Raw genomic sequence first — 26,775 nt, 5'->3', positions numbered from 1 at the left:
ATAGAAATGTGTGTTGATATACATACTTTAATCAGTCATTTCTTGCTTTCAATATATTTTATTCTGACGAAGTTACAAAAGTAGATACAAAATACTTTTTTTAGAAGTACAGTTAACTGATTTAGAAAAATAGATAAAGCCCCTAAGGATTTTAAAACACAACATAAATTTTTATGTAAAGAACATTTAAAAATATTTTAGATGGTAACCAAAACTAACTTACACAAACTATTTTTGATGTAGAATAGAATGCTGTTCTATAATAAGAAGTCTGTAGCACACTGGTAATCCATTTGGATCTACAGAATACTTGTTTGGAATAGAATCTGATAATGAGAGAAAACTCAAATGAATGTCAGTGCAGTTGCTTCAAAAAAATTACTGCTACCACATGTACTATCATCCCCCAAGGCCTTTTAGAGTCTGAAATATCAAAATTGAAAGCAAAAATAGGATGACCAAAGGACTACTATTTTACCTCTTTTCAGAACTCTACAATAGTAGAAACTAAATCCCCTTATGGATCTCAGGGGGAAATAATGTGCCTGTTGAAGGGGCTCAGTGTTTGGTGTCCAGGCTGGCATTTTTCAGGTGAGGGTTTCATACTGACAGGAGGCAGGCTCCTAAAACAAGGCGGTAGCACCAGCACCTTGACTAGGGCTGCTTAAAAACAAATTTCTAGGACTTACGCTCTTTGGGCCTGATTTGTTAATGCTTATGAGGTAATGATATTATGTTTGAGAAGCTCTACTTCTAGTATACCTCAATGCTCAGAGAGAAAGCCAACAATACAATCAGGAAACCACAATATTGACAAAACTTAGTACTACCACCAAGATTGTTCCTCTTGCCTTGGCACTACTAAAAAACTTTACCTTTGTTACTAAAGTCATGGTGAATACAGATTTTGCATTTCTCATGTAAGCAGCTATATAAGCTAGGGTTCTACAAGCCTTAGATGAAAGGAAATACTTTGCTGGAAGCCCTGTAAAAATCACTTTATTCACAATCTGAAGAATGAAAGACAAATTTGGCTGTCAATACAAAAACTGTAGTACAAGGAAGTTCAACTGTTTAAAAATCTGCACATCACTGTACAAGTGTTTTTTGAAGGCCTGAAAATTAAAGCACCATAGGATTAACTGCATAATTTAGCAAGCACTCTCTACCCCATGACTGTAATCATGTATGAAGAGCAGAGATCAGACACTGAGAGGAGATGGCTTCTGATTAGCAAGGGGGAAGGGAGTGAGTGTTATGGAAGAGGCAAACCTTGGGCATGGGGAGATAAAAGTGAGAAGAGTCAAAAAGATCGATTTCTATAGGCCGGGCACGGTGGCTCACGCCTGTAATCCCAACACTTTGGGAGGCTGAGGCGGGCGGATTGCGAGGTAAGGAGATGGAGACCATCCTGGCTAACACGGTGAAACCCCATCTCTACTAAAAATACAAAAAATTAGCCAGGCGTGACTAAAAATAGAAAAAATTAGCTGGGCGTGGTGGCGGGCACCTGTAGTTCCAGCTACTCAGGAGAGGCTGGGGCAGGAGAATGGCATGAACCTGGGAGGCAGAGCTTGCAGTGAGCCGAGATCCCACCACTGTACTCCAGCCTGGGTGACAGAGTGAGACTCTGTCTCAAAAAAAAAAAAAAAAAAAAAAAAAGATTGATTTCGTCAAACTGTTATCAAAGGTTGGCCCTCTAGCCAACTCAGGAAGGCGCCATCCTCTTCCCATTATCTCCCCTTCCTCCAATTCTCCTCCTCCCCTTCGCTCCCTAGCCTTGGAGGTAAACACTAATATTTCAGTGCTTAACTGTTGGTTAAGCCAGATTGGCTTGGGAACCTGGTAATGTTTTTATTTTTATTTTAAAAAAGGACAGTCTTGAGTCTCAAAATACCAACACATCTCTGATTTATGTCCCATTTATAAGCTGCCTTTACTACTGTCCTGACATGTGATCGTCTTTCATTTGCTTTGGAGCTTAGTGGTGAAGAGAGGGAACATTTCCATAACTGAAAATAAATGGAGAAAAGTGGTAACTCTTTGTTTGAGAATATTTGAAATACTAGAAATAATGAGGAAAGTACAAGCCTAGCTGAGAAACTAGTTTCATCACTTGTGGACTTAAAAAAGTAAAGCTAACAGGGTTTAAAGTTGAGAGGCAGTTCACATCCTAAGTGATACCTAGAAACCTGCTTTCTTGTTCGCAAATGATCAACATGAACATACAGAATGGCTGACATTTGGACCTTTGGATAAGCTTAAAACATGGATTGTGGAATGTCTAATAAAGGGCTTTTCTTTTTTTTCATAATGACTGTCCCACACTTTAATTCCTCAATGATATGTGGATGCTAACTAAATCAGATGAAATGTTTTCTTTAAAATTCTGTATATATTTAAGAATTTCTAGGAAATGATTATTTAAAATGGAGTTTCTAAGTAATTATTTTCTTTATAGTTTAGTGGAGTAAGAAAAATAAATTTTAAAAAAACCATCAAATCTAACCTTTATCAAAGCCATCGAGGAGGTTGGTAAAATACTTTGCAAAAATCACAGCTCTGAACCACATAGAATGCTGATGAACTTAAAGCTTTGCCAGTTTGGCAAATCTTCCAGTATAATACCTGTTGTGCCTCATTACATTTTAAATAGACAGCTAGAGTTTACTAAATCCTAGGAATCAAATAAAAAATAAATGTTTTCTTCACTGAAGGGGAAGGTTTTTATATCCCAATAGAAATAGAGGAATTTCAAGTTTTGATACAAAAACAATTAAAACAAGATAAAACCCAAGTGGAAGCTCAGTCCATCTTTTGAATATTAACAAAATGAGGATTTTTTAAAAACTTATTTCTCCCATTTTGTTTCCTTTAAACACATACACTCACTCACTCTCTCAAGAATAGGTAGCACACCAAAACTTTATCTGTGTTATAAGATGTGTACACCTTCATGGTTTATTGTGGTTTTCCTTAAGTTTTATCCTTATTAGGATGAAGTTCATGCATTTCTACACTACTCTTAACTAAGGCTCAAGAGACAATAAAAACATAGAAGTAATTTTTTAATAAAAGGAAATAAAATAATCAAGTACTCTGAGTATTTTCCTCCATTCTCTTATCCAGAATTTTAAGGCCTCTGAAAAATAATGAAATAATAAAAATAGTGGTTTTGAGATCTAAATTTGTTAATATTTTGGATTCCTTTTCTCAGCCAAAAGCTACTATCTGAATTAAGCTTTTCAGTTTAAAAGCCTGGAAGACCATCCTTAGAAGACATTAAAAAATTACTTCTGATACACACACTCCTAATAATTTAGATAGATATGAAAACAATCTCAAATAAAGATCAAAAAATAAAGTCCCTGTAAAAATAACTTTGGTTGCTCCCACCCACACGTCATATGATGATTTAAACTGCAATCATGAATTTTGAAAAAATACACGTATCTTATCTATAAAAACACTACCATACAAACTTGAAACTAAAATGTTATCTGAAGTGACACAGATGTTCTAAATCTCAAGGATACTGAAAAATACATTTTTTATTCGTAAAATAAAAGAATAAAACCAATCTGATTGTGTTATTAGGAAATTTGTTCTGGAAACTTATTCATAAATTATTGATGGAAATTCTTAATGTCCATTATGCTGTCACCTAAAACAGATTCAATCATTTTCTTGTAAAGAAATGACTGAGTAAATGAGTAAAAGAATAATAAGTAAATTTATAAGCTACAGGTTAACCATCACATATTACAACCAAGTATGACTATGTGATAACAACAAGCGTGGTCACACAGTACTTAAGATTTGGCTGTGTCCTTAAGGTCTTACTCGGAAACTATCACACCAACCTACCTTTGGGATAATTTTATCAGTAGACACAGGCAATGGGTATCTTTTTATCCTGTTTTCTTAAAGTTTGTATCACTAGTCTATAACAGATAGCAATGAGATAGTTCTAGCAATAGATGAAGCAAGGGGGTAACTGTGTTCTAGAAGAAACATTTATCTGTCTTTTGATCCAAGTTTCTCTATTAATTCTTGAAGAGGTGCCAGCTCACGCCTATCAATCAGATTAAACTCCTAAAAAGAGAAGAAAAATAACAATTAAAAATGGATCTAAAACTGAAACTCTGTAAATGTCTTTTGGAGAAGGGATTCCCAACTCTAGCTTTCTGAAGTCCAAAAGAATGATGAAATAACCTCTGTGAACATTTTAAAATAGGCATTTATTCTTTTTCTTTTATTTTTTCTTTTTTGTACAGATGTGGTCTATGTTGCCAAGGCTGGTACTGAACTTTGGCCTCAAGTGATCTGCCCACCTTGGCATCCCAAATCCCAAAGTGCTAGGATTACAGGGGTAAGCCACCACGTCCAGCCCTCTCTTTTTAAAAATATAGGTATGATATTGTGATATAAGTATTTGGTCTTCCTTTTTCTTCACACACGGCTCCTAAAACCCTTGTTGGAATCACCAGAGTGCTAAGAGTATCTTGTATGCTAATGAGATGACTGGTGGCTGGAGGCTCCTATAAAGCTTCAGGATGGGAACTGGTCAACCTTCAGCCAGCCCTCTCCCTTTCCCAGATCACAGCCTCTGGGGAGGGGAAAGGGCTGGCTGAAGGTTGAGTTGATCATCAATGGCCAATTATTTAATCAATCATGGGCAAGTAATGAAGCCTCCATAAAAACACAAAAAACAGGGCTCAGGAGAGCTTCCAGATAGCTGAACACGTGGAGGTTCCTGGAGCATGGCATGCCTGGAGAGAGCATGGAAGCCCCTTCTCCTTTGGCCCTACACATCTCTTCCATCTGGCTGTTCATCTGTATCTTTTGTTAACATCTTTCATAATAAACAGGTAGAGATAAGTATTTCCCTGAGTTCTATAAGCGGCTCTAGCAAACTAATCAAACCCAAGGAGGGGGTTGTGGGAACCCTGGTTTATAGTCAGAGGTATAGGTGACAATGTATTACTTTTGATTGATATCCCAAATGGGGGGCAGTCTTGTGGGACTGAGCTCTCAAACTTGTAGGATCTGATGCTACCTCCAGATAGACATTATCAAAATTGAATCAAATTATAGGACATTCATCTGGTGTCCACTGTAGAAATGATCACTTGCTTGGTGTGTGAGGGACAGTCCCCATGTTTGGTCACAGAAGCGTTCTGTGTGGTGAGAGTATAGTAGGATAAAGGGAGTTTGTTTTTTCCTATATTTTTACAATGGGAGACTTATTAAAGAACCAACTCTAGGTATCAGTATGATCCTCATTGTGTTAAACATTAAAATCAAAACTGTATATATATTTAAATTTACATTAAAATTACCCGAAAAAGGCCGGGCATGGTGGCTCATGCCTGTAATCCCAGCATTTTGGGAGGACGAGGTGGGTGGATCATTTGAGGTCAGGAGTTCGAGATCAGCCTAGCCAACATGGTGAAACCCCATTTCTAGTAAACATATAAAAATTAGCCGGGCGTGGTGGCAGGTGCCTATAATCCCAGCTACTGAGGAGGCTGGGGCAGGAGAACTGCTTGAACCCAGGAGGCAAAGGTTGCAGTTAGCCGAGATCGTGCCACTGCACTCCAGTCTGGGCGACAGAGCAAGACTCTGTCTCCAAAAAAAAAAAAAAAAAAGAGGGGGAAAAAAAAAAAAAAAACTACCTGAAAACTACAAACTGAATTTTTGATAAAGGGCCAGTAGACCTTTTATGCAACAATCTGAGAAGGAAGATCAGGAAGAGCATGGTACAATACACAAAACTATAATACACAGTATCTACTATAAAGCTACCAGGTTTTTTCATCATAAAATATCTAGACAGACATGTATATGTAATTCAATATGCAAAATATAAGTATCTCTAAAGTTAGGCTAAAGGCATACCAATTCTTTGATATCTTTTTCAAACAATGTGAATTATTTTGATTTTTTAAAGTTCCAATTCTGGCCGGGTGCTGTGGCTCAGGCCTGTAATTCCAGCACTTTGGGAGGCCGAGGTGGGTGGATCAGGAGTTCGAGACCAGCCTGGCCAACATGGGAAACCCCGTCTCTACTAAAAATACAAAAATTAGTTGGGGGTGGTGGTGGGCACCTGTAATCACAGCTATTCGGGAGGCCGAGGCAGGAGAATCACTTGAACCCAGGAGGCGGAGGTTGCAGTGAGCCAAGATCACACCATTGCACTCTAGCCTGGGCCACAGAGTGAGACCCTGTCTCAAAAAAAAAAAAAAAAAGTTCCAATTCTGACTAAGGGTCCACAAAGCAACAGGCCACAACCCTGAATGGATAATCCTAACCACAGACCTAGGGTGGCCAGAGGCAGAAGGCCCAAATGGGGGTGATACCTTTTTATACTGGTGCACACATCAATAAAATAAATAATGTGGAAAAGAGAACAAAACAGAAAAGAGAAGCTTGCCTGTAATTGGCTCTACATCTATAACTAAGACACACAGCTCTTTGTTGAAGTTCCCAATCCAAATAAGTCCAAGTCACAGGACACAGAAATCAACATGGATCAACTTACCTGAACAAAGAAAATAAAGTGCTTAAAGGAGGTGTTGAGGTGGGCCTCCTCTTGCAGCTGCATCACAGAATCAAAGTGCTGGTGATAAATATGGGCATAAACCCTGAACAGACGCTTTAGAATAGTCTTTGCCACAGACATAAAGTTTTTGGGAAATGGGACACCTGCAATTAAATACATATATGAAACAATTATTTGGTTATCTAACAGTAGAAAGTTGTTTATTTGTGACAGGGTCTCACTTTGTCACTCAGGCAGTGGTGCAATCTCAGCTCACTGCAGCCTCGACCTCCTGGGCTCAACTGATCCTCCTCCCACCTTGGCCCCCCAAATAACCTGCACTACACGCCACCACGCCCAGCTAATTTTTTGTATTTTTTGTAGAGATGGGGTTTCGCCATGTTGCCCAGGCTGGTCTTGAACTCCTGAGCTCAAGCAATCTGCCCGCCTCAACCTCTTAAAGTGCTAGGATTACAGGCATGCCCAGCCTAACAGCAGAAAGTTTACACACTGCCATGAGCACCTGCAACATATAAACACACACATTCATAAATACACACAAACCTACCTCTGTATATATTTTTTAAAGCCAAGGAAATGAAAACCCAAACCCAAATCCTCACAAAGTACCACACTTTTTTCTGACTGCCTTAGGCACAGGTATCAAATTATGTAAGATGCTGCTAAATCAAAGTTCAAAAATCCTGTAGTTTTAGTTTTTTGTTTGTCCGTCCGTCCCCCCCGGGACTGAGTCTCACTCTGTCACCCAGGCTGGAGTTCAGTAGCATGATCATGGTTCATTGTTACCTCCACCTCCCAGGCTCAAGCAATCTGCCCACCTCAGCCTCCAAAGTAGCTGGGACTACAGGCGTGCACTACTACACCTGGCTGATTTTTGTATTTTTAGTACAGATGGGTTTTTGCCATGTTGGCCAGCCTGGTCTCGAATTCCTGGCCTCAAGTGATCTGCCTGCCTTGGCTTCCCAAAGTACTGGGATTTAGTTCTTTAATATTAGAGAGTTTCTTTCTGAAATTAAATGCAACAAGAGTAAGTATTTTGATCATAAATATTTTTACTTTGTAATTTGTAACTCTAAAGAAATTACACTGGCTCCGTGTGGTGGCTCATGCCTGTAATCCAGCACGTTGAGAGGCCGTAGTGGACAGATTGCTTGAGCTCATAAGCCTGAGTTCAAGATAAGCCTGAGCAACAAGGTAAAACCTCATCCCTTAGGAAAAAAAAGAAGAAGAAATTACATACATACGCACTCTCTCAATGAGGACTGGAAACTCTCCTAAGCAAAATAAAAAGGCAGCCGGGCACAGTGGCTCACGCCTGTAATCCCAGCACTTTGGGAGGCCGAGGGGGGCAGATCACGAGGTCAAGAGGTCAAGACCAGCCTGGCCAAAGAGACCAGCTTGGCCAACATGGTGAAACCCCATCTCTACTAAAAATACAAAAATTAGCCAGGGGTGGTGGCGGGCAACTGTAATCCCAGCTACTCGGGAGGCTGAGGCAGAGAATTGCTTGAACCCGGGAGGTGGAGGTTGCAGTGAGCCGAGATCGCGCCACTGCACTCCAGCCTGGGTGACAGAGCGAGACTCCGTCTCAAAAAAAAAAAAGAAATCTCTTTTTAGAAAACAACTGGGGTAGAGTTTGGTATCCTTCCAAGCAGTGGAGATGGGGATCCAACTGGTTACATTCCTGAGAATTTTGGCTGACAATATCAAAGTCCATTAGAAAACAGGGACAGACAGGTCAGGAGTTCGAGACCAGCCTGACCAAGATGGTGAAACCCTGTCTCTACTAAAAATACAAAAATTAGCCAGACGTGGTGACTAAGGCCTGTAATCCTAGCTACTCAAATGGCTGAGGCAGAAGAATCGCTTGAACCCAGGAGGCAGAGGTTGCAGTGAGCCAAGATCGCCGCCACTGCACTCCAGTCTGGGCGGCAGAGTGAGACTCCATCTCAAAAAATAAAAATAAAAATAAACCTAAATTAGTTGGCCTTAAAGGCCTGTTCCACAACGCTACTCTTGAAACACATTCTTTTTTTCAATCTTTCAGAAAACAAAGGCTTAAAACACTCTTTCCTTGCATTTTTTTCCCAGCCAGTTCTCAATAACCTGAAACTTATTTTGCTGATGTTTGTGGTTATTCTCCACCACCACCCCAGTCCTCATTAACATGACTTTTCAGACATTATCCTGGAGCTTACAGGCATGTTTTCCTGGGCAGGATCTTGTATTCATGTATTGAAAAAGCAGATTTCTGGCCGGGTGCAGTGGCTCATGCCTGTAATCCCAGCACTTTGGGAGGCCGAGGCGGGCGGATCATGAGGTCAGGAGATCGAGACCATCCTGGCTAACACAGTGAAACCCTGTCTCTACTAAAAATACAAAAATTAGCCAGGTGTGGTGGCGGCACCTGTAGTTCCAGCTACTCGGGAGGCAGAGGCAGGAGAATGGCAGAATGGCGTGAACCCGGGAGGCGGAGCTTGCAGTGTGCTGAGATCATGCCACTGCACTCCAGCCTGGGCAACAGAGCGAGACTCCGCCTCAAAAAAAAAAAAAAAAAAAAAAAAAAAAAGCAGTATTCTGGCCAGGTGCAGTGGCTCATGCCTGTAATCTCAAGCTCTTTGGGAGACTGAAGCAGAAAGGTTGCTTGGGCCTAGAAGTTTGAAACCAGCCTGGGCAACACAGTGAGACCTCGTGTCTACAAAAAATTAAAAATTAGCTGGGCGTGGTGGCACACGTGCCTGTGGTCTCAGCTACTCAAGTGGCTGATGTAGAAGGACCACTTGCGCCTGGGAGGTCAAGTCTACAGTGAGCTGTAACTGCACCACTGCACTCTAGCCTGGGCAACAGAGTGAGAGTCTGTCTCAAAAAAAAAAAGTAGATTTCAAAATCAAACATCTTTTTTATCAGAATGTATAAATGGGCATCTTTCTAATAAAAGGATATTAATAATGTGCATATATTAGTAAAAAATTAATGATAAACAGTTCTGTCTGAGACTAAATAACTGGCAAAAGTAAGATGCAGATAATAGCCTAATGGCAGGGCAGTGGGATTAAGAGGTGGTGGATCAGAATGAATTATTTAAAAACAAGAAAGTGAGAAAAAAGCCAGGCATGGTGGCTCATGCCTGTAATTCCAGCACTTCGGGAGGCCAAAGTGGGTGAATCACTTGAGGTCAGGAGTTCGAGACCAGCCTGGCCAACATGGTGAAACCCTGTCTCTACCAAAAACTACAAAATCTAGCCAGGTGTGGTGGTGGGCGCCTGTAGTCCCAGCTACTTGGAGGCTGAGGCATGAGAATAGCTTCAACCCAGGAAGTGGAGGTTGCAGTGAGCCGAGACTGTGCCACTGCCCTCCAGCCTGGGTGACAGAGTGAGACCCTGTCTCCAAACAAAAAAGAGAGAAAAGAGGATAAATCAAAAGAATTATTTACCTTCCATAAGCAGAGACTTTAATGAGTAAAGAAATAAGTAATTTGTTTAAATCTAAACACTTTCCAAGCTGAATTTAACAGATATATTCAAGCACAGTCAATATAAAATAAAGATATGTGAGAAAAGAAATAAAAGGTTTAATAGCAGAATGGAAAAACTGACCAACAACAAACAGACCAAATGTTAACAACTTGGAAAAAAACTGTTGTCCTGAAAAGCCTCTATAAGACTGCAAAAAGGAATTCAAAAATATGTTGCTCATAAAATACTCTTAAGTTGAAAATGACAAGGATTGATTTCATCCATGAACACTGATGCCAAACTCTTAATCAAAATATTAACAAATACTCTTCCAGCAGAATATTTTTATTAAAAAATGGAGAAAACCTTATGGTCATAGGCAACAGATACTGGAAAAGTATCTGATAAACTCTATAGCCATTCCTCGTTAAGAAAAATTTTTGTAATATAAATGGTGGATATTTTTCATTAATATAATTTTTTAAAAATCCATACACCTCTAACCAAAAGCCAAGATTTCGGCTTACTGCAGAAATACTAGAAGTACTTGCATAATAGTAAGAAAGCAAGAAACGGATGTCTGCCATCATCACCATTACTCGGCATTGCGCTTGAAATACCACTCAGTGCAATCAGATAAGCAAGCGTAAAAACAAGAATACATTATCAGAAAGGAAGAGGCAAAACGAACACTATCTTAATATGACACAGTTGTATACTTTAAAAATTCAAGAGAACCAACCAAACACTAACAGAAAAAGAGTCTGATGGTTAATTATAAAATTTAAATAAAAATCAACAGCTAGGCCAGTCCTGGTGGCTGACACCTGTAATTCCAACACTTTTGGAAGGCCAAGGAAGGAGGGTTGCTTGAGCCCTGGAGTTCGAGACCAGCCTGGGCAACATAATGAGACCTCATCTCTACAAAAAATAAACAAAATTAGCCAGGTGTAGTGGTGCGTGCCTACAGTCCCAGTTACTTGGGAAGCTAAGGTGGGAGGATCACTGGAGCCCAGGAGATCAAGGCTGCAGAGAGCTGTGATCACACCCCTGCACTCCAGGCTGGGGAACAGAGTGAGACCCTGTCTCAAAAAAAATTTAAAATAAATTACAATAAAAACCAACAGCTTTCCTATATACTAAATAACCAGCTGGAAACCAGATTATCAATAAAAGACATAAAATCCCTAGAATAAAATTAAGAAACTTGAACAACTGACATAAACTACAGAATTTTACAAGAGAAAATAAAGCTAAAGACATGAATAAATGAACAATATCTTGTTCTTGGCTAGGAAGATTCAGTAAAAAGAATCCCTATCTATAAAAATTAAATACAGTCATAATTAAAATCTAATTTTTTTTTCACCTTGACAAAATGTTTCTAAGTTCTTTGGAAAAACAAATATCCCAGAATAGCTGTGAATATTCTGAAAAAGAAGAGCGAGGAAGGGAGACCAGCCTTACAAGATGCTAACAGATGCAGAGCCACAGTCACCAATGTGTGGAATTTCTATAGGAACAGATAAAGAGACTAAAACATGCAAAAATACATGGCAATTTGTTGTGCGCATAAGATAATCAGGGGAGAAAAGGCAAATGTGTTTAATAAATGGTAATGGGACAAACTGACTAGTATTTCCATTTGGAAAAAAATTAATGTAGCATTCAGAGAAAAAAAACTTCCCAGCCAGGCGTGGTGGCTCATGCCTGTAATCCCAACACTTTGGGATGCCAAGGCAGGTAGATCACTTGAGGTCAGGCATTCAAGACCAGCCTGGCCAACATGGTGAAACCCCATCTCTACTAAAAATACAAAAATTAGCTGGGCGTGGTGGCATGTGCCTGTAGTCCCAGCTACCCAGGGACTGAGGCATGAGAATTGCTTGAACCTGGGAGGTGGAGATTGCAGTGAGCCAAGATTGTGCCGCTGCACTCCAGCCTGGGCAACAGAGTGAGACTCTGTCTCAAAAAATAAAAAAAAAAAAGAAAACATGAATAAATATTTTTATAATCTTGAAGCAGGGAAAAGCTTTCTAATTGTTATATTAAAATCAAGTCATAAAAGATATAATAGGACAAAATAGTAAGGTTGTGTATAGCAAAAATACTCCATGAACAAAATGAGACAAAAGGTAACCCGGGGAAAAAGATATACAACACATACGACAAAGCGCTAATATCCTTTACGCAGAAATAGATGAAAGATATAAACAGAAAACACACAATGATCAATAAAACAAAAAGGCTAAAATGCTCAATCTCATCAACATTTTTTAAATGCATATTAAAACAGAAATTTAACCAAATTAGAAAATATTAAAAAATGAGTAATAACCAGTGTTGGTGAAGAAATACAGGCAAACACAAACAGGGCTGGGGGGAGTACATGTTGGTACAAACTTTTTGGAGGAGAATTTGGCAGTCTCTACAAGTATAACAATATTAAAAAGAGCAGATTTATCATTCAAAAAGAGAAACAGGCTGGATACGGTGGCTCAAACCTGTAATCCCAGCACTGTGGGAGGCCAAGGCAGGAGGATCACTTGAGGCCAGGAGTTTGAGACCAACCTGGACAACACAGCAACCCCCCCTAACTCTATTTATATTAATAAAATACAATTTTAAAAAAAGAAAGAATACTTCCACAATGTTAACTCACCAATCTTAGAAGGAAAAAGAGTTTCATCATCAAGCTGATCCTGAACCCAAGTCATCAAATAGTCAATGTATTTTGGTGCAGAACATTTGATTGGCTTTTTAATATTAGTACCATCTGCCCAGTGATATTCATATCTGAAGAGAAAAATGTTTTACTGATAAATTTTTCAAAAATATTAACAAATGTGCAAGTTGTGATTAAAACAGGTTCATTCACATTTTGTCAATAGAAGTTACATCTAACTTTAATAAATCACCTTAAGTTCTACTGAAGATTACTGTGAGTTCCCTATGTAATTATCCAGAAAGTGACAGTTATAACTGGAAGAAAAAAGGGAGATAATGTGGCAGGAGGCAATGCCAGGATAGATGTTTTATTAACAACACAGCCCTGGGAAACACAAAGGAACTGCATTCCTGTAAAGCAGAAGGTTCCTGAGGGCTGGGTATGGAGCCGATGGATCCACTACATTCTTCTGAGATTCTTGGTCATCAATTTATTATCATCAATGGACCCAAGATTATAAAACTCTGTTTTGGGGGCCAGGTGTTAGAGATATACATTAGGCATGCATACTTTCCCCCCTTACCTTTGCTGAGCTAGAAGGATTAACAAGAGTTATACAAAACATCACTGTGTAAAGCATTTGAGCCATAGGTAAGTTCAATTTTCCTGTTTATTTTCATTTCTTTTAAAGCTTGAAGAATAAAACTTAACACAATATAAAATAAAAACATTCTTCCTAAAATATTATAATAAAAATAGAACTACAAACTCACTAGGGATCTTTTTTCCTTTACACTTGTAGCAAAGTCAGAAAGGACAATCTTTTCTAAGAAGCAAACATCTTGATAACATCTATCATCACATAAAATCAGTCATTTATTATAAGAAAAAAAAAAAAGAAACTGGAAGGAAACACAGCAAACATTAATCCCATCATATGATGGACTTAATATTATGAGTGATAGAGTTCCATCTTTTTCAGTATTTCTTGAAATTTATTAAAGTCAAAACGTTTTTAAATCTAGCATCTTCAAGCCAGATAATTACTTCTAAATTGTGCTGCTTTAAATACTAAATAAGCACAAGAAAAAATAATCAAATATTAAAAGATCAACTAAAAACTCTTCCAAGAAATTCATTTAAAAACTAGAAACAGGAAACATAAATGTTATTAATAAAATTGAAAAAATAAAATGTTTGCAATTCAAGACAAATGTAACTCAAATTTCTGTTTACTCCTATAATAAAACATTCAGACTTACTATGATGCAATATAAAAATGAAAACAGGGAGTACCCACATACTAAAGTATTTAATAATAACTAATAGCTGGCCAGGTGCAGTGGCGCACACCTTTAATCCCAGCACTTTGCGAGGCCGAGGTGGGCAGATCACTTGAGGCCAGGAGTTTGAGACCAGCCCTGGGGAACATGGCAAAACCCCATTTCTACTAAAAATGCACAAATTAGCTGGGAGTGGTGGCACAGGCCTGTAATCCCAGCCACTTGGGAGGCTGAGGCATGAGAACCGCTTGAACCCGGAAGGCAGAGGTTGTTAGTGAGCCAGGATCACACACTGCAATCCAGCCTGGCAACAGGGCGAGGCTCTGTCTCAAAATAAATAAAATTTTAAAATTACACAATAACTAAAAGCTTACAGGTGAGTAGTCAAGAACCAATAAAACTGAATCACCTTCACACAAATGGATAACAAATCTTAACTGTTTAATTTCTATCAATTGGTGATAAAGTAAAACTAATCCAAACACCTATATAATAGGCAGTATATGTACCTCGGACCTGCAGACATGACTGGACAGCTTGCTTCAGTGCAGAATTCTGTAATAGTTCCATATAACATGTTGATCTGGTTAAAGAAATCCACAGCTGCAGAGATAATAGAATTGTGTTAAAATGTCTGTGTAAACACAAAATATGAGACCTCTCAGTTGAAGGAAAAACAGACAATACATTTAGGTTCTTAGCTGAACCCTTGAGACATTCAATAATCCAATGATACTGTAACTTGTAGTATACTACACTTTTTTTTTTCTCTGAAACAGTCTTGTTCTGTTGCCCAGGCTGGTGCAATCTTGGCTCACTGCAACCTCCGCTTCCCGGGTTCAAGCAATTCTCCTGCCTCAGCCTCCCAAGTAGTTCGGATTACAGGTGCATGCCACCACGCCCGGCTAATTTTGTTTTGGTATTTTTAGTAGAGACAGGGTTTCACCATGTCGGCCAGGCTGGTCTTGAACTCTTGACCTCATGATCCACTCGCATGTAACAGCAGAAAAATAAGATACTGGAGATAATTCTAACTTAACGATGACTATTATATCCTTTGGATATACAATATGATTATATCCAAGGGAATGAAAAATCCATAGTTTACCAATTTGGACCAGATAATACCATTTGTGTTAGGAAAGAGACAAAACGTGTTGTGGAATATACTGTGAGGGAGAAGGTGCACCAGCTGTATCCAGAGGCATTTAAAAGATCTAATTAATCATAAACATTTGTTTTTGAGGTCTACAGCATACTGAGGACAAAATACTTCAGATAAAGTCCCTTGCCCTGGAGTCTCTAGCTAACAGAAAGGACAAAATTAAAAGAGATGAATAATATAAGATATGGCCAGGCATGGTGGCTCATGCCTGTAATCCCAGCACTTTGGGAAGCTGAGGTAGGAGGCTTGAGCCCAGGAATTCAAGACCAGCCTGGGCAACAGAGTGAGATTCCATCTCTACAAAAATTTTTTAAAAATTAGCCAGGCGTGGTGGTGCACACCTACAGTCCCAGCTATGTAGGAGGCTGAGGCGAGAGGACTGCTTGAGCCCAGGAGGTTGAGGTTGCCGTGAGCTGTGATGGCGCTACTGCACTCCAGCCTGGGTGACAGAGACACTGTCTCAAAATAAAAATAGCAATAATAGTACAAGATATAAGAAGACAGGATCCAAAGGCCAACGATAAATGCTACAGAGAAAAGGCAAAGTCATGAAGAGTTGGAAGTAGTCAGGGGGTACTTCCTGAGGGAGCTTCAGCTAGATCCAGAATAAAATGGAAGAGGAAGGGGGTGAGTAAATAAACTTTACTGAGTGAGTATACTCTATGCAAAGAGAACCATATAAGCCTTGGAAAGTTTCAAAAAATGTTTTAGGCTAGGTGCAGTGGCTCACGCCTATAATCACAGCACTTTAAGAGGCCAGGATTTGAGACCAGTCTGGGCAACACAGCTAGACCCCGGTCTCTATTGAAAATTTTAAAAAATTAGTTAGGCATGGTGGCACACGCCTGTAGTCCCAGCTACTCAGGACGCTGAAGTGGAAGGATCCCTTGAGCCTAGGAGTTCAAGGTTGCAGTGAGCTGTGAGGGTACCACTGCACTCCAGCCTGGACAAACCTGTCTCAAAAAAATAAATAAATAAAAAGTTTTAGTCTCCTGTCTAAAGAAGTACCTAAAAACAACTAGGTATTTTCCAAGTTTCTTAAAAAACAAATAGATTTTTTTTAAATGCTATCTTGTAAAAGGAATTTTATACAAAACTCCCTCACTTATAAATCTTCCTCTTAGTCATCTTTCTAAGAAAGTAACACTTAGGTATTCAATATTCACTCAAAACAAAAAATATGCCCAGGTGGAAGTTGGTTTGGTCTAGAAGAGCTATTCTCAAAATGTGGTCCAGGAATCCCCTATCTGAGGGAGGATCTGTAAGGTCAAACCATTTTAATTGTTCTTTTCACTCTTACTCTCTCAAGAGGGCACAATGGTGTTTTCCAGAGGCTCCATGATGTGTAATATCACAACAGACTGAATACAGAAACGGATATAAGAATCCAGGTGTCTATTAAGCCAGACATTAAATAAGATTTGCAAAAATATAAAACAATGCCATACTTCTCACTAAAATTTGTTATGGAAAATAGTCATTTTTCGTAAAAACATATTTATGGTAACATGTAATGGGTTTATTATTGTTATTTTAAAATGAATTTGGGCCGGGTGCAGTGGCTCACGCCTGTAATCCCAGCACTTCGGGAGGATGAGGCAGGCAGATCACTTGAGGCCAGGAGTTCTAGACCAACCTGGCCAACATGCCAAAACCCCGTCTCTACTGAAAATACAGAAATTAGCCGGGCATGGTAGCACATGCCTGTAATCCCAGCTACTCTGGAGACTGAGGTGGGAGAACTGCTTGAAGCCAGGAGGCAGCTGCAGTGAGCCAAGATCGTGACACTGCACTCCAGCCTGGGCGACAGGGCGATACTGTCTCGAGAGAAAATAAAAAATAAAAATAACTATTTACATCTTCTCAGTTTTAATTTCTAACAGAGTATCACTAGATATACCCAATATAATTAAAAGCTCTTTGGGGTTCTCAATAATATTTTTTGTATTTTTTGTATTTTACCTTTTTTTTCCGCCGACTGGGTCTCACTCTGTCGCCCAGGCTGGAGTGCAGTGGTGTGATCTTGGCTCACTGCAACCCCCGTCTCCCAGGTTCAAGCAATTCTTCTGCCTCAGCCTCCTCAGTAGCTGGGATTACAGGTGTGTGCCACCACACCCAGCTAATTTTTGTATTTTTAGTAGAGATGGTGTTTCGCCATGTTGCCTAGGCTGGTCTCGAACTCCTGACCTCAAGTGATCTGCCAACCTCAGCCTCCCAAAGTGCTGGGATTACAGACGTGAGCCACCATGCCCAGCTTGTATTTTACTTTTTTAATTAACACAGAATGGTACATATTTATGGGAATCAATAATTTTTTAAGAGGGTAAGTGGATCTGAGACCAAAAAATTTGAGAACTGCTGATCTACAGCAGTTAAGTCTCAAAGAAAAATCTAAGGCTGAAGGTCAATAAATGCCTTCAGAATAACACATGATAATCTGAATAAAGGTTTGTTTGTTTGTTTGTTTCTGTGTGTGTGTTTTTTTTAAGATGGAGTCTTGCTCTGTCGCCCAGGCTATAGTGCAGTGGCACAACCTCAGCTCACTGCAACCTCCACCTCCCGGGAAGTGATTCTCCTGCCTCAGCCTCCAAGTAGCTGGGACTACAGGTGCGTGCCACCACACCCAGCTAAATTTTTGTATTTTTAGTAGAGATGGGGTTTTACCATGTTGGCCAGGATGGTCTCGATCTCCTGACCTCGTGATCCGCCTGCCTCGGCCTCCCAAAGTGCTGGGATTACAGGCGTGAGCCACCACGCCCGGCCCTGAATAAAGTTTTTTAAAAAAGGTTTTTTTTTGGCTGGGTTTTTTCCAGCACTTTGGGAGGCCATGGTGGGTGGATTACCTGAAGTCAGGAGTTCGAGACCAGCCTGGCTAACATGGCAAAACCTCGTCTCTACTAAAAATAGAAAAATTAGCCAGGTGTGGTGGCGGGCACCTGTAGTCCCAGCTACTCGGGAGGCTGAGGCAGAAGAATCACCTGAACACAGGAGGAGGAGGTTGCAATGAGCTGAGATCGCGCCAGCCTGTGCGACAGAGCAAGACTCCATCTCAAAAAAAAAAAAAAAAAATTAGCAGGGCATGGTGGTGTGAGCCTGTAGTCCCAGCTACTCGGACGGATGAGGTGGGAGGATCACTTGAGCCCAGAAGTTGAGGCTGCAGTGAGCTATGATCATGTCACTGCACTCCAGCCTGGGCAACAAAGCAAGACCCCATCTCTGAAGAAAAAAAAGGAGATTCAAGAAGCATACACACAGGCCTCTTTGGATCCTGATGTAAACAAAGCATAGATTTTTAAAGCAAAAAAATTTTAAAAAGAAAACATTTGGCCAGGTGCGGTGGCTCACACCTGTAATCCCAGCACTTTGGGAGGCTGAGGCGGGCAGATCACTTGAGGTCAGGAGTTCGAGACCAGCCTGGCCAACATGGCAAAACCTCCTCTCTACTAAAAATACAAAAATTAGCCAGGCGTGGTGGCGGGCACCTGTAATCCCAGCTACTGGGGAGGCTGAGGCAGGAGAATTGCTTAAACCCAGGAGGTGGAGGCGGAGGATGCAGTGAGCCGAGATTTCGCCACTACACTCCAGCTTGGGTGACAGAGCAAGACTCCATCTCAAAAAATAAAATTAAAAAAAATTAAAAATAAACATTTATGGGACAGTCATGAAAAATGTGAACACTGACCAGTTATTTGATAAGTTAAAGGAGGATGGCATTGTCATTATCTTTACAAGTTCTTGTCTTTTAGACATACCTTACTGAAATATTTATAGATAAAACATCATGTCTGGGATTTGCTTAAAATAATCAGGGTGACATATAGAAGAAGAATTGGTCACAAACTGATATTTGTTGGAGCTGGGTAATGGAATGAATACCTGGAATTCACTGTACTTAGTCTCTCTACTTTTGTATGTTTGAAATTTTCCATTAAAAAGTTTTAGGCTGGGCGTGGTGGCTCATGCCTGTAATCCTAGCACTTTGGGAGGCCAAAGCAGGCAGATTGCCTGAGCTCAGGAGTTCGAGACCAGCCTGGGCAACATGGTGAAACCTTGTCTCTACTAAAATATGAAAAATTAGCTAGGTGTGGTGGCGTGTGCCTGTAATCCCAGCTACTCAGGAGACTGAGGCAGGAGAATGGCTTGAACCCGGGATGCGGAGGTTGCAGTGAAGCAAGATTGAGCCATTGCACTCCAGTCTGGGCAACACAGCAAGACTCCGTCTCAAAAATAAATAAATAAATAAATAAATAAATAAATAAATAAATAAAAAGTTTTAAACTTTTTATTTAAACTTTTTATTCCTGGAACATCTGAAATCTCTAATTTAAACTTTATTACCCAGAAATGATCTCATCTCAGAAATGAGAGACTCTCACATTCAAATCTCTAGCCTTAGCATATTGTCCCATGTCATGCACTTGTTCTCTTGAACTTAAAGTGACTTTCAGCTCAGATCCCTCCATTTTCTCCCAATCTCTCAATTCCCTCTGCCACTCTAAGTCACAACAATCAACTGTCCATATGAACTGCAATTGACTTTTCTGGATATGCAGGCTGATGAGTACTGCTGGGAGTGGAAGTAAAACTGTGTAGATGGATTTGCTACAAAGTCACAGACCACAACAGGCATCATCTTTTCATTTATCAATCTTTTATCTGACCTTACTCAGCTTTTCATACTATTCTTCTTAGAAATTGCCCAAAAGCACTCATCATTTCTCCTCAGCTCCCTCTACTCAACCTCACAAACTACCACCTAGTACTCTGAAAAGAGCAACATAGCTTTGGATGTATTTGTACTTAATGTTTCTTTACAGATAATTTGTTATATTAAAACAGTTCTATCTGTAAAAGAAAATTCATTAACAAAGAGATTTTAGCAAAACCTTTCTATAAAACAGCAAAGTTGCATTTTAAAACTTACTGTTCACAGCAATCCATTCATTGAGATCCTCTCCCTCAGGCAACATAACAGCTTGTCTCAGATTCCCACTTCCTAGAGTTGCTTCTGCATGTTTTAAGAGTTCATACTGATGAGATCCTTCAGGGATATTCTTCTTTGGTTTGAATGTTTTAGAAGAGCGGCTGCTGCTGTAAGATTAAAAGTGCAAGTATATGAATTTTTAAGACTGGAAGTAGAACAGGTAGAACAATATAATTTTAGGTATATAAAGTAGCCTGTAAAAATAAAATAAAAAATACTCTCTGGGCCAGGCATGGTGGCTCATGCCTGTAATCCCAGCACTTTGGGATCACCTGAGGTCAGGAGTTCGAGACCAGCCTGACCAACATGGTGAAACCACACGTCTACTAAAAATACAAAAATTAGCCAAGCATGATGGCGCACACCTGTAGTCCCAGCTACTTGGGAGGCTGAGGCAGAAGAATGGCTTGAACCTGGGAGGCAGAGGTTGCAGTAAGCTGAAATCGCATCACTGCACTCCAGCCCAGGTGACAGAGCAAGACTCAGTCTCAAAAAAAAAAAAAAAAAAAAAAACACTCTCTGAAAAATGCCAAGATAGGAAGATGATGATCACAATACAAGAATGCTTTTTTTCCCCTGCCCGTAAAAGCAAGATTAGCAGCACAATTCCACAAATAAGGCAATTTTACTATGCCCTCTGAAGAAGTCTGGTACAGAGAAAGATCCTGGATTTTAGTTCTTGATCTGACACTAACTGTGTCTTCTTGAGAGACTGAACCTTCTTTTGGCCTCAATTTCGGTTTTTTTTTTTTTTTTTTTTTTTGAGATGTAGTCTTACTCTGTCACCCAGGCTAGAATGTAGTGGCACAATCTCGGCTCACTGCAATCTCCACCTCCCGGGTTCAAGCGATTCTCCTGCCTCAGCCTCTCGAGTAGCTGGGATTATAGGCATGCACCACCATACCCAGCTAATTTTTTTTTTTTAGTAGAGATGGGATTTTGCCATGTTTGCCAGGCTGGTCTCGAACTCCTGACCTCAAGTGATCCACCCGCCTCAGCCTCCCAAAGTGCTATAGAAAATGATGGGGCCATGGCTAGGTGCGGTGGCTCACACCTGTAATCCCAGCACTTTGGGAGGCCGAGGCAGTGGATCACCAGGTCAAGAGATCGAGACTATCCTGCCCAACATGGTGAAACCCCGTCTCCACTAAAAAAAAGTACAAAAATTAGCTGGGCGTGGTGGCACACGCCTGTAGTCCCAGCTACTCGGGAAGCTGAGGCAGGAGAATGGCTTGAACCCAGGAGGCGGAGGTTGCAGTGAGCCAAGCTTGCACCACTGCACTCCAGCTTGGCAACAGAGTGAGACTCCGTCTCAAAAAAAAAAAAAAGAAAAGAAAAGAAAAAGGAAAAAAGAAAATGGTGGGGCCTAGTGCAGTCGCTCACACCTGTAATCCCAGCCATTTGAGAGACCAAGGCGGGAGGATTTCTTGAGCCCAGGAGTTTGAGACCAGCCAGGACAACATAGTAAGGCGGAATGGGGGGTGGGGAAGATAAAAAGAAAATGGCGCAGGGAGGTTTAGTTCAAAAATCCAGTATTCTATATCAAAATATTTGGGACGCCTTGAAAGCAAACCACAGTAAAAGAAACACTAACATCTTTAAGTTTATAATAGGGAAAATAAATGAGACAGGCACAACTCGTTATTGAGGAAAAAATGTTTTTATTCCTATCTCACACCATCCATAAAGTCTTCCTACAAAAAACTCAGAAACCTCAAAGAAAAAGTGGACAGATTTCAAATAGTATCAATTAAAACTTCCATAACAGAGCAAAAAGACAAGTAACCAAATAAAAGTACTTGTAACATATATTACAAAGGATGAACTGGATAATAGAGGACTTCTGTAACTCATTAAGAATATAAGGAATCCTTTAGAAAAATAGGCTAAGGAGATGAATAGGCAATTCAGAAGTATGACAATCAATGAGCATGTGAAAAACTGTTCAATTAAAGTAAGATTTATTTTTTCCCTAATCTGAATGTCAAAAGTTTAAATGATTACATTAAATGTGGACTAGGGTAGGGGCCCCCAACCCCAAGGACACAGACTGGAGCCCACAGAAGGAGATGAGCAGTGAGCAAGCAGCAAAGCTTCATCTGTATTTACAGCTGCTCCCCATTGCTGGCATTACCACCTGAGCTCCACCTCCTGTCATATCAGCAGAGGCATTAGGTTCTCACAGGAGCGTGAACCCTATTGTGAACTGTGCATGCAAGGGATCTAAATTGCATGTGCCTTATGAGAATCTAATGCCTGATGATCTGTCACTCTCTCCCATTACCCCCAGATGGGACTGTCTAGTTGCTCAGAGCTCCCACTGATTATACATTATGATGAGTGGTAGAATTATTTCATTATATATTCCAATGTCATAATAGAAATAAAGTGCACAATCAATGTAATGCATTTGAATCATCCAGAAACCATCTCCCCAACCAGATCTGTGGAAAAATTGTCTTCCACAAAGCTGGTCCCTGGTGCCAAAAAGGTTAGGGACCACTGGACTAGGGTACAGAGAAACTAGTATTTTAATACACTACTGGTGAAAGTATAAAGTGTAACATTTTGGGAGGGCAATATGGTAGTATCTATTAACACTGAAAAGCTCCTCAAGCCATCCATTCTACTTCTAAATATCTCCTCTAGATATGGATAGGAATTTTTTTCCAAGATTGTTTTTAATAGGGAGAAACCTAGAAGCAATCCTCAAGTTTATCAGTAGAGGATTGAATTAAAGTATGGTACATCCATATCATGGAATATTGTAGAGAAGTTAAGAAAACCAGACAGAGTACACGTATTCACAGGGAAAGATCTAATACATGGTTAAACATAATACACAGCCAAATGTACAGCAGGAGCCCATTTTGTAAATGCATAGAAAATATCAAAAACTAAACTCATCAAAACTGGTGATTACTTCTAGGAAGAGGAATGGAATAGAACTATGGACTTTTACTTTACCTGAGTAATTTGGAATTTAAATAAGACTGCTTAAGAAGTAAAAAAGAGCCGGGTGCAGTGGCTCACACCTGTAATCCCAGCACTCTGGGAGGCCAAGGCGGGTGGATCACTTGAGGTCAGGAGTTTGAGACCACCCTGACCAACATGGTGAAACCCCGCCTCTACTAAACACACACACACACACACACACACACACACACACACAAACTAGCCGGACGTGGTGGCAAGTGCCTGTAATCCCAGCTACTTGGGAGGCTGAGGCAGGAGAATTGCTTGAACCCGGGATGCGGAGGTTGCAGTGAGCTGAGATCGCACCACTGCACTCCAGCCTAGGCAACAGAGTGAGACCCTGTCTCAAAAAAAAAAAAAAAAAGGAGGTAAAAAAGAATGATGAAAACACTAAAAATCATATCTGAAAAGTTTTTAACATGATAAAAAAACTCTATTGAACACGGAAGAAAATATTTGCAAATCATAGATGTGATAAAGACTTGTATCTAGAATGTATAAAGAACTCTTACAACTCAAAAACAAAAAGACAGCCCAATTTAAAAACAGGCAAGGCCGGGCGCAGTGGCTCACGCGTGTAATCCCTGCACTTTGGGAGGCCGAGGTGGGCGGATCACTAGGTCAGGATACTGAGACCATCTTGGCTAACACGGTGAAACCCCATCTCCACTAAAAACACAAAATATTAGCCAGGCATGGTGGCGGGCGCCTGCAGTCCCAGCTACTTGGGAGACTGAGGCAGGAGAATGGCGTGAACCCGGGAGGCGGAGCTTGCAGTGAGCCGAGATTGAGCCACTGCACTCCAGCCTGGGCGACAGAGCGAGACTCCGTCTCAAAAACAAAAACAAAAACAAAAACAAACAAACAAAAACAGGCAAAAGATCTGAATAGACTTTACTCCAAGGAATATATACAAATGACCAATAAGTACACGAAAAAAATGCTGAACATTATTAGTCATTAGGGAAATGCAAATCAAAATCAGGAGATACCACTCCACATCCACTTAGGATGACTATTAAAAAAAAGAAAATTAACAAGTGCTATGAGAGGTGTGGGGAAATTGGACCCCTCATAGAGTGCTTATGGGAATGTAAAATGGTGCAGCACTTTGAAGTTTGGCAGTTCCTCAAAAGGTTAAACAGTTACCACTTAAGCCAGCAATTCTGCTCCTAAGTATATACCCAAGAGATATGAACACATACATCCACGCAAAAACCTGTCAGATATGTTCACAGCAGCATTATTCATAATGGCCAAAAAGCGGGAACAACTCAAGTGTCCATCAAGAAGGCCAAGTTTTAAAAAAAGAAAGTCTCGGCCGAGTGCGGGAGTGGATCATCTGAGGTCAGGAGTTCGAGACCAGCCTGGCCAACATGATGAAACCCAGTCTCCACTAAAAATACAAAAATGAGCCAGGTGTGGTGGCCGGCGCCTGTAATCCCAGCTACTCGGGAGTGTGAGGCAGGAGAGTCGCTTGAACCCGGGAGGCAGAGGTTGCAGTGAGCCGAGACCGTGCCATCCCCGGAGGCAGAGGTTGCAGTGAGCCGAGACCGTGCCATTGCACTCTAGCCTGGAGGACAGAGCGAAACTCCGTCTCAAAAAATAAAAAAAAAGAAAAAGTCTCGTATTAAGGTCCACAAAGCAACTGTGCATTCACTAATTAAATATCAACTCGTAAGAAAAAAGTGGAGGAGGAAGGAATACTTCTATTAATATGGAAGTTAAATCTAAATCATACAGGCTTTTTGACAAGGTAATCGTATTTTAGAGACCATTCATTTACGAGAATAACCCAAAGGAGGGAAAATGAGACACAGATAAACATATTCTGAGTAGTGCTATTTTATAATAGTAAATACTGGAAGGAATCCCAGTTTCTCACAATAAAGTGGGTAAACTCTGGTTATAAAAAATTTAAAAAAACTATATAGTGTTTTTATATTGTATTTAATAAAAATGTCAAGCATGTGGATTACATCCATAACTAAAATTGGATAATTATTCAATCACAAAACACACATTTAAGCAATATACAAGGTAGAGAGAGACACCTGAGAATAAAAAATACTGTGCCAGAGCAATGCTTCTCAAACCTTAATGTGCATAAGAATCATCAGGGAATTTACAAGCTTTTTCATTTTAGCCTTGTTTGGTTGGGCTCAGGCATTATCTCTAAAATGAGATTCTAAGGTATGCCTATCAAGTTAATTGCTGTAGTGCACTAAAATGGCAATATTGTGTTTCTGTAATGGGACTATGAATTTGTTTTAATTTTAACTTTCCAAATTATTTATAATAATACTGCAATGTACTATATAATAACGCTGTATGGTATATTACATAATGATTAAAAACACAGGATTCTACCGAGGACAAGAGAAGTTGGTTAAAATCAAAGCCAGTAAGTGGGCAGAATCAGAACTGGACAGAACGATCCGACTCCAAGGCCAGCATCTTAACTTCAAGCTTCTCAAACTGCGGCAACGCACATTCTCCTGGGGCGGCATTTAACACCGACAATAATGAAACTGGACCTATAACCGAGCAACGAGTTAAGTCGGCAAGGACGGTTTCTAGAAGCTCGAGACAGGAGAAACTGGGGGCTCGCGGCTCCGCCCCCAGATCGTCTCCCCGCCCTCGGGGGCGCTCGGGCGGAAAAGTTTGGAGGCGCGACGGCCCCGGGGCCTTTCTACTCCCCAGGCTTCACGCTCCGTTTCCTTTACCTCGACCTTCATCTCTGTCGGCCTCTCCCAACATCTCGGCCTCCCCCGCGGACACGAACAGAGGCAAAACAAACGCCAGCTACCCCGCCCCCGCCCCGGCCCCCAGGCCGAGCCCTCGCCTCAGGTCCGGGGAGGCCTCCCCCACAACCTCGGCCCGCAGCCCCGGCGCCCGCGGCCCGACCCCACTCACAAGAGGAAGCTCATCTTCGGTCCTCAGAGGGGAGGCGAGGGGCCTCTGGCCCCCGCCTGGATCCGGATTCGGAGCTGGCGAGAGGGAGCGGACCGTCCTTAGCTCACGGGCAGCGGAAGCCGGGCCGCCGCCGCTCGGAGCCGGGTTTCTGGCCGCTGCGAGCCCTTGCAAACCTCGGCGCCCGCCTTGCCCGCCTACCCCACCTCGCAGACCCGAAATGCGGAACCAACAAAATCTCGCGAGCTAAGGTTTCGCTGCGCCGGGAGGGACTTGACGTGCCCCCTTTCGCTCCGCCTCGTCCTAGAACTCGGCCAATCATCGCTCTCCAAGCCAGGACCTCCCTCCCCCGGAGGCGTGGCGAGGATGGCGGTCCTGCGGAAGGGGCAGTGGCTGGTCCTGCTCTTAGTCTATCTTGGTGCTGCTGGGTTTCGATCCCGCTCCCTAGGTTATGCAGGGACCTCTATAAGCGCTGCGTACTCCTGCAATTTTTAAAATTGTTAATTTAATTTTTACTTGAAATATATTCACATAGCATAAACTCTGTCCTTTAAACATGTACCCTCTAGTGGTCTTTTTCGGTTTTTTCTTTTTTTTTTTTTTTTTCTGAGGTGTCTTGCTCTGTCGCCCAGACTGGAGTTTACAGTTCACTGCAGCCTGGACTTCCTGGGCTTAAGTGATCCTCTCGCCTCAGCCTCCCGAGTAGCTGAGACCACAGGTGCCTGCCACCACGCCTAGCTAATTTTCTCAAAGTTTTTGCAGAGAC

The 26,775-nt window shown here is 41.0% G+C and overlaps 1 protein-coding gene across 4 annotated transcripts; it reads right to left on the bottom strand.

Annotated features, from left to right (window-relative positions):
* Positions 1-38: 38 nt before the first annotated feature.
* On the bottom strand, positions 39-26,366 carry MOB1A (MOB kinase activator 1A). 4 transcript variants are annotated; one of them, XM_515735.7, is made up of 6 exons: positions 26,013-26,366; positions 20,061-20,227; positions 14,481-14,574; positions 12,683-12,816; positions 6,545-6,708; positions 39-4,095 (listed from the first exon to the last, which is right to left on the bottom strand). In XM_515735.7, exons 1-6 carry the CDS (start codon positions 26,024-26,026, stop codon positions 4,018-4,020), a joined length of 651 nt encoding a protein of 216 aa, XP_515735.1. In that variant the 5' UTR covers positions 26,027-26,366; the 3' UTR covers positions 39-4,017. The 4 variants fall into 4 exon arrangements, 3 of the variants coding, with proteins under 3 accessions (XP_515735.1, XP_063645081.1, XP_016804303.1); XM_063789011.1 differs by having other exon boundaries at positions 20,061-20,224; positions 26,013-26,284; XM_016948814.4 differs by lacking the exon at positions 26,013-26,366 and adding an exon at positions 25,467-25,638.
* Between the last annotated feature and the right edge of the window lie 409 nt (positions 26,367-26,775).

The sequence above is a fragment of the Pan troglodytes genome, chromosome 12, assembly GCF_028858775.2.
Source record: "Pan troglodytes isolate AG18354 chromosome 12, NHGRI_mPanTro3-v2.0_pri, whole genome shotgun sequence".
NCBI classification, from domain to species: domain Eukaryota; kingdom Metazoa; phylum Chordata; class Mammalia; order Primates; family Hominidae; genus Pan; species Pan troglodytes.
Note: the sequence above shows the minus strand (reverse complement) of the source record. Positions and strands in the feature narration are given on the sequence as shown.

What these genes read in the sequence shown, in the direction of transcription:
- MOB1A (XM_016948814.4), bottom strand. Translation starts at nt 25,606, where the DNA reads ATGCCGCCCCAGGAGAATGTGCGTTGCCGCAGTTTGAGAAGCTTGAAG. An exon ending in TGAATGGATTGCTGTGAACA is followed by an intron (nt 14,575 to 20,060) that starts GTAAGTTTTAAA and finishes TTATCTCTGCAG; the next exon opens with CTGTGGATTTCTTTAACCAG. An exon ending in ACTTTATTTTCTTTGTTCAG is followed by an intron (nt 4,096 to 6,544) that starts GTAAGTTGATCC and finishes TTCTCTTTTTAG; the next exon opens with GAGTTTAATCTGATTGATAG.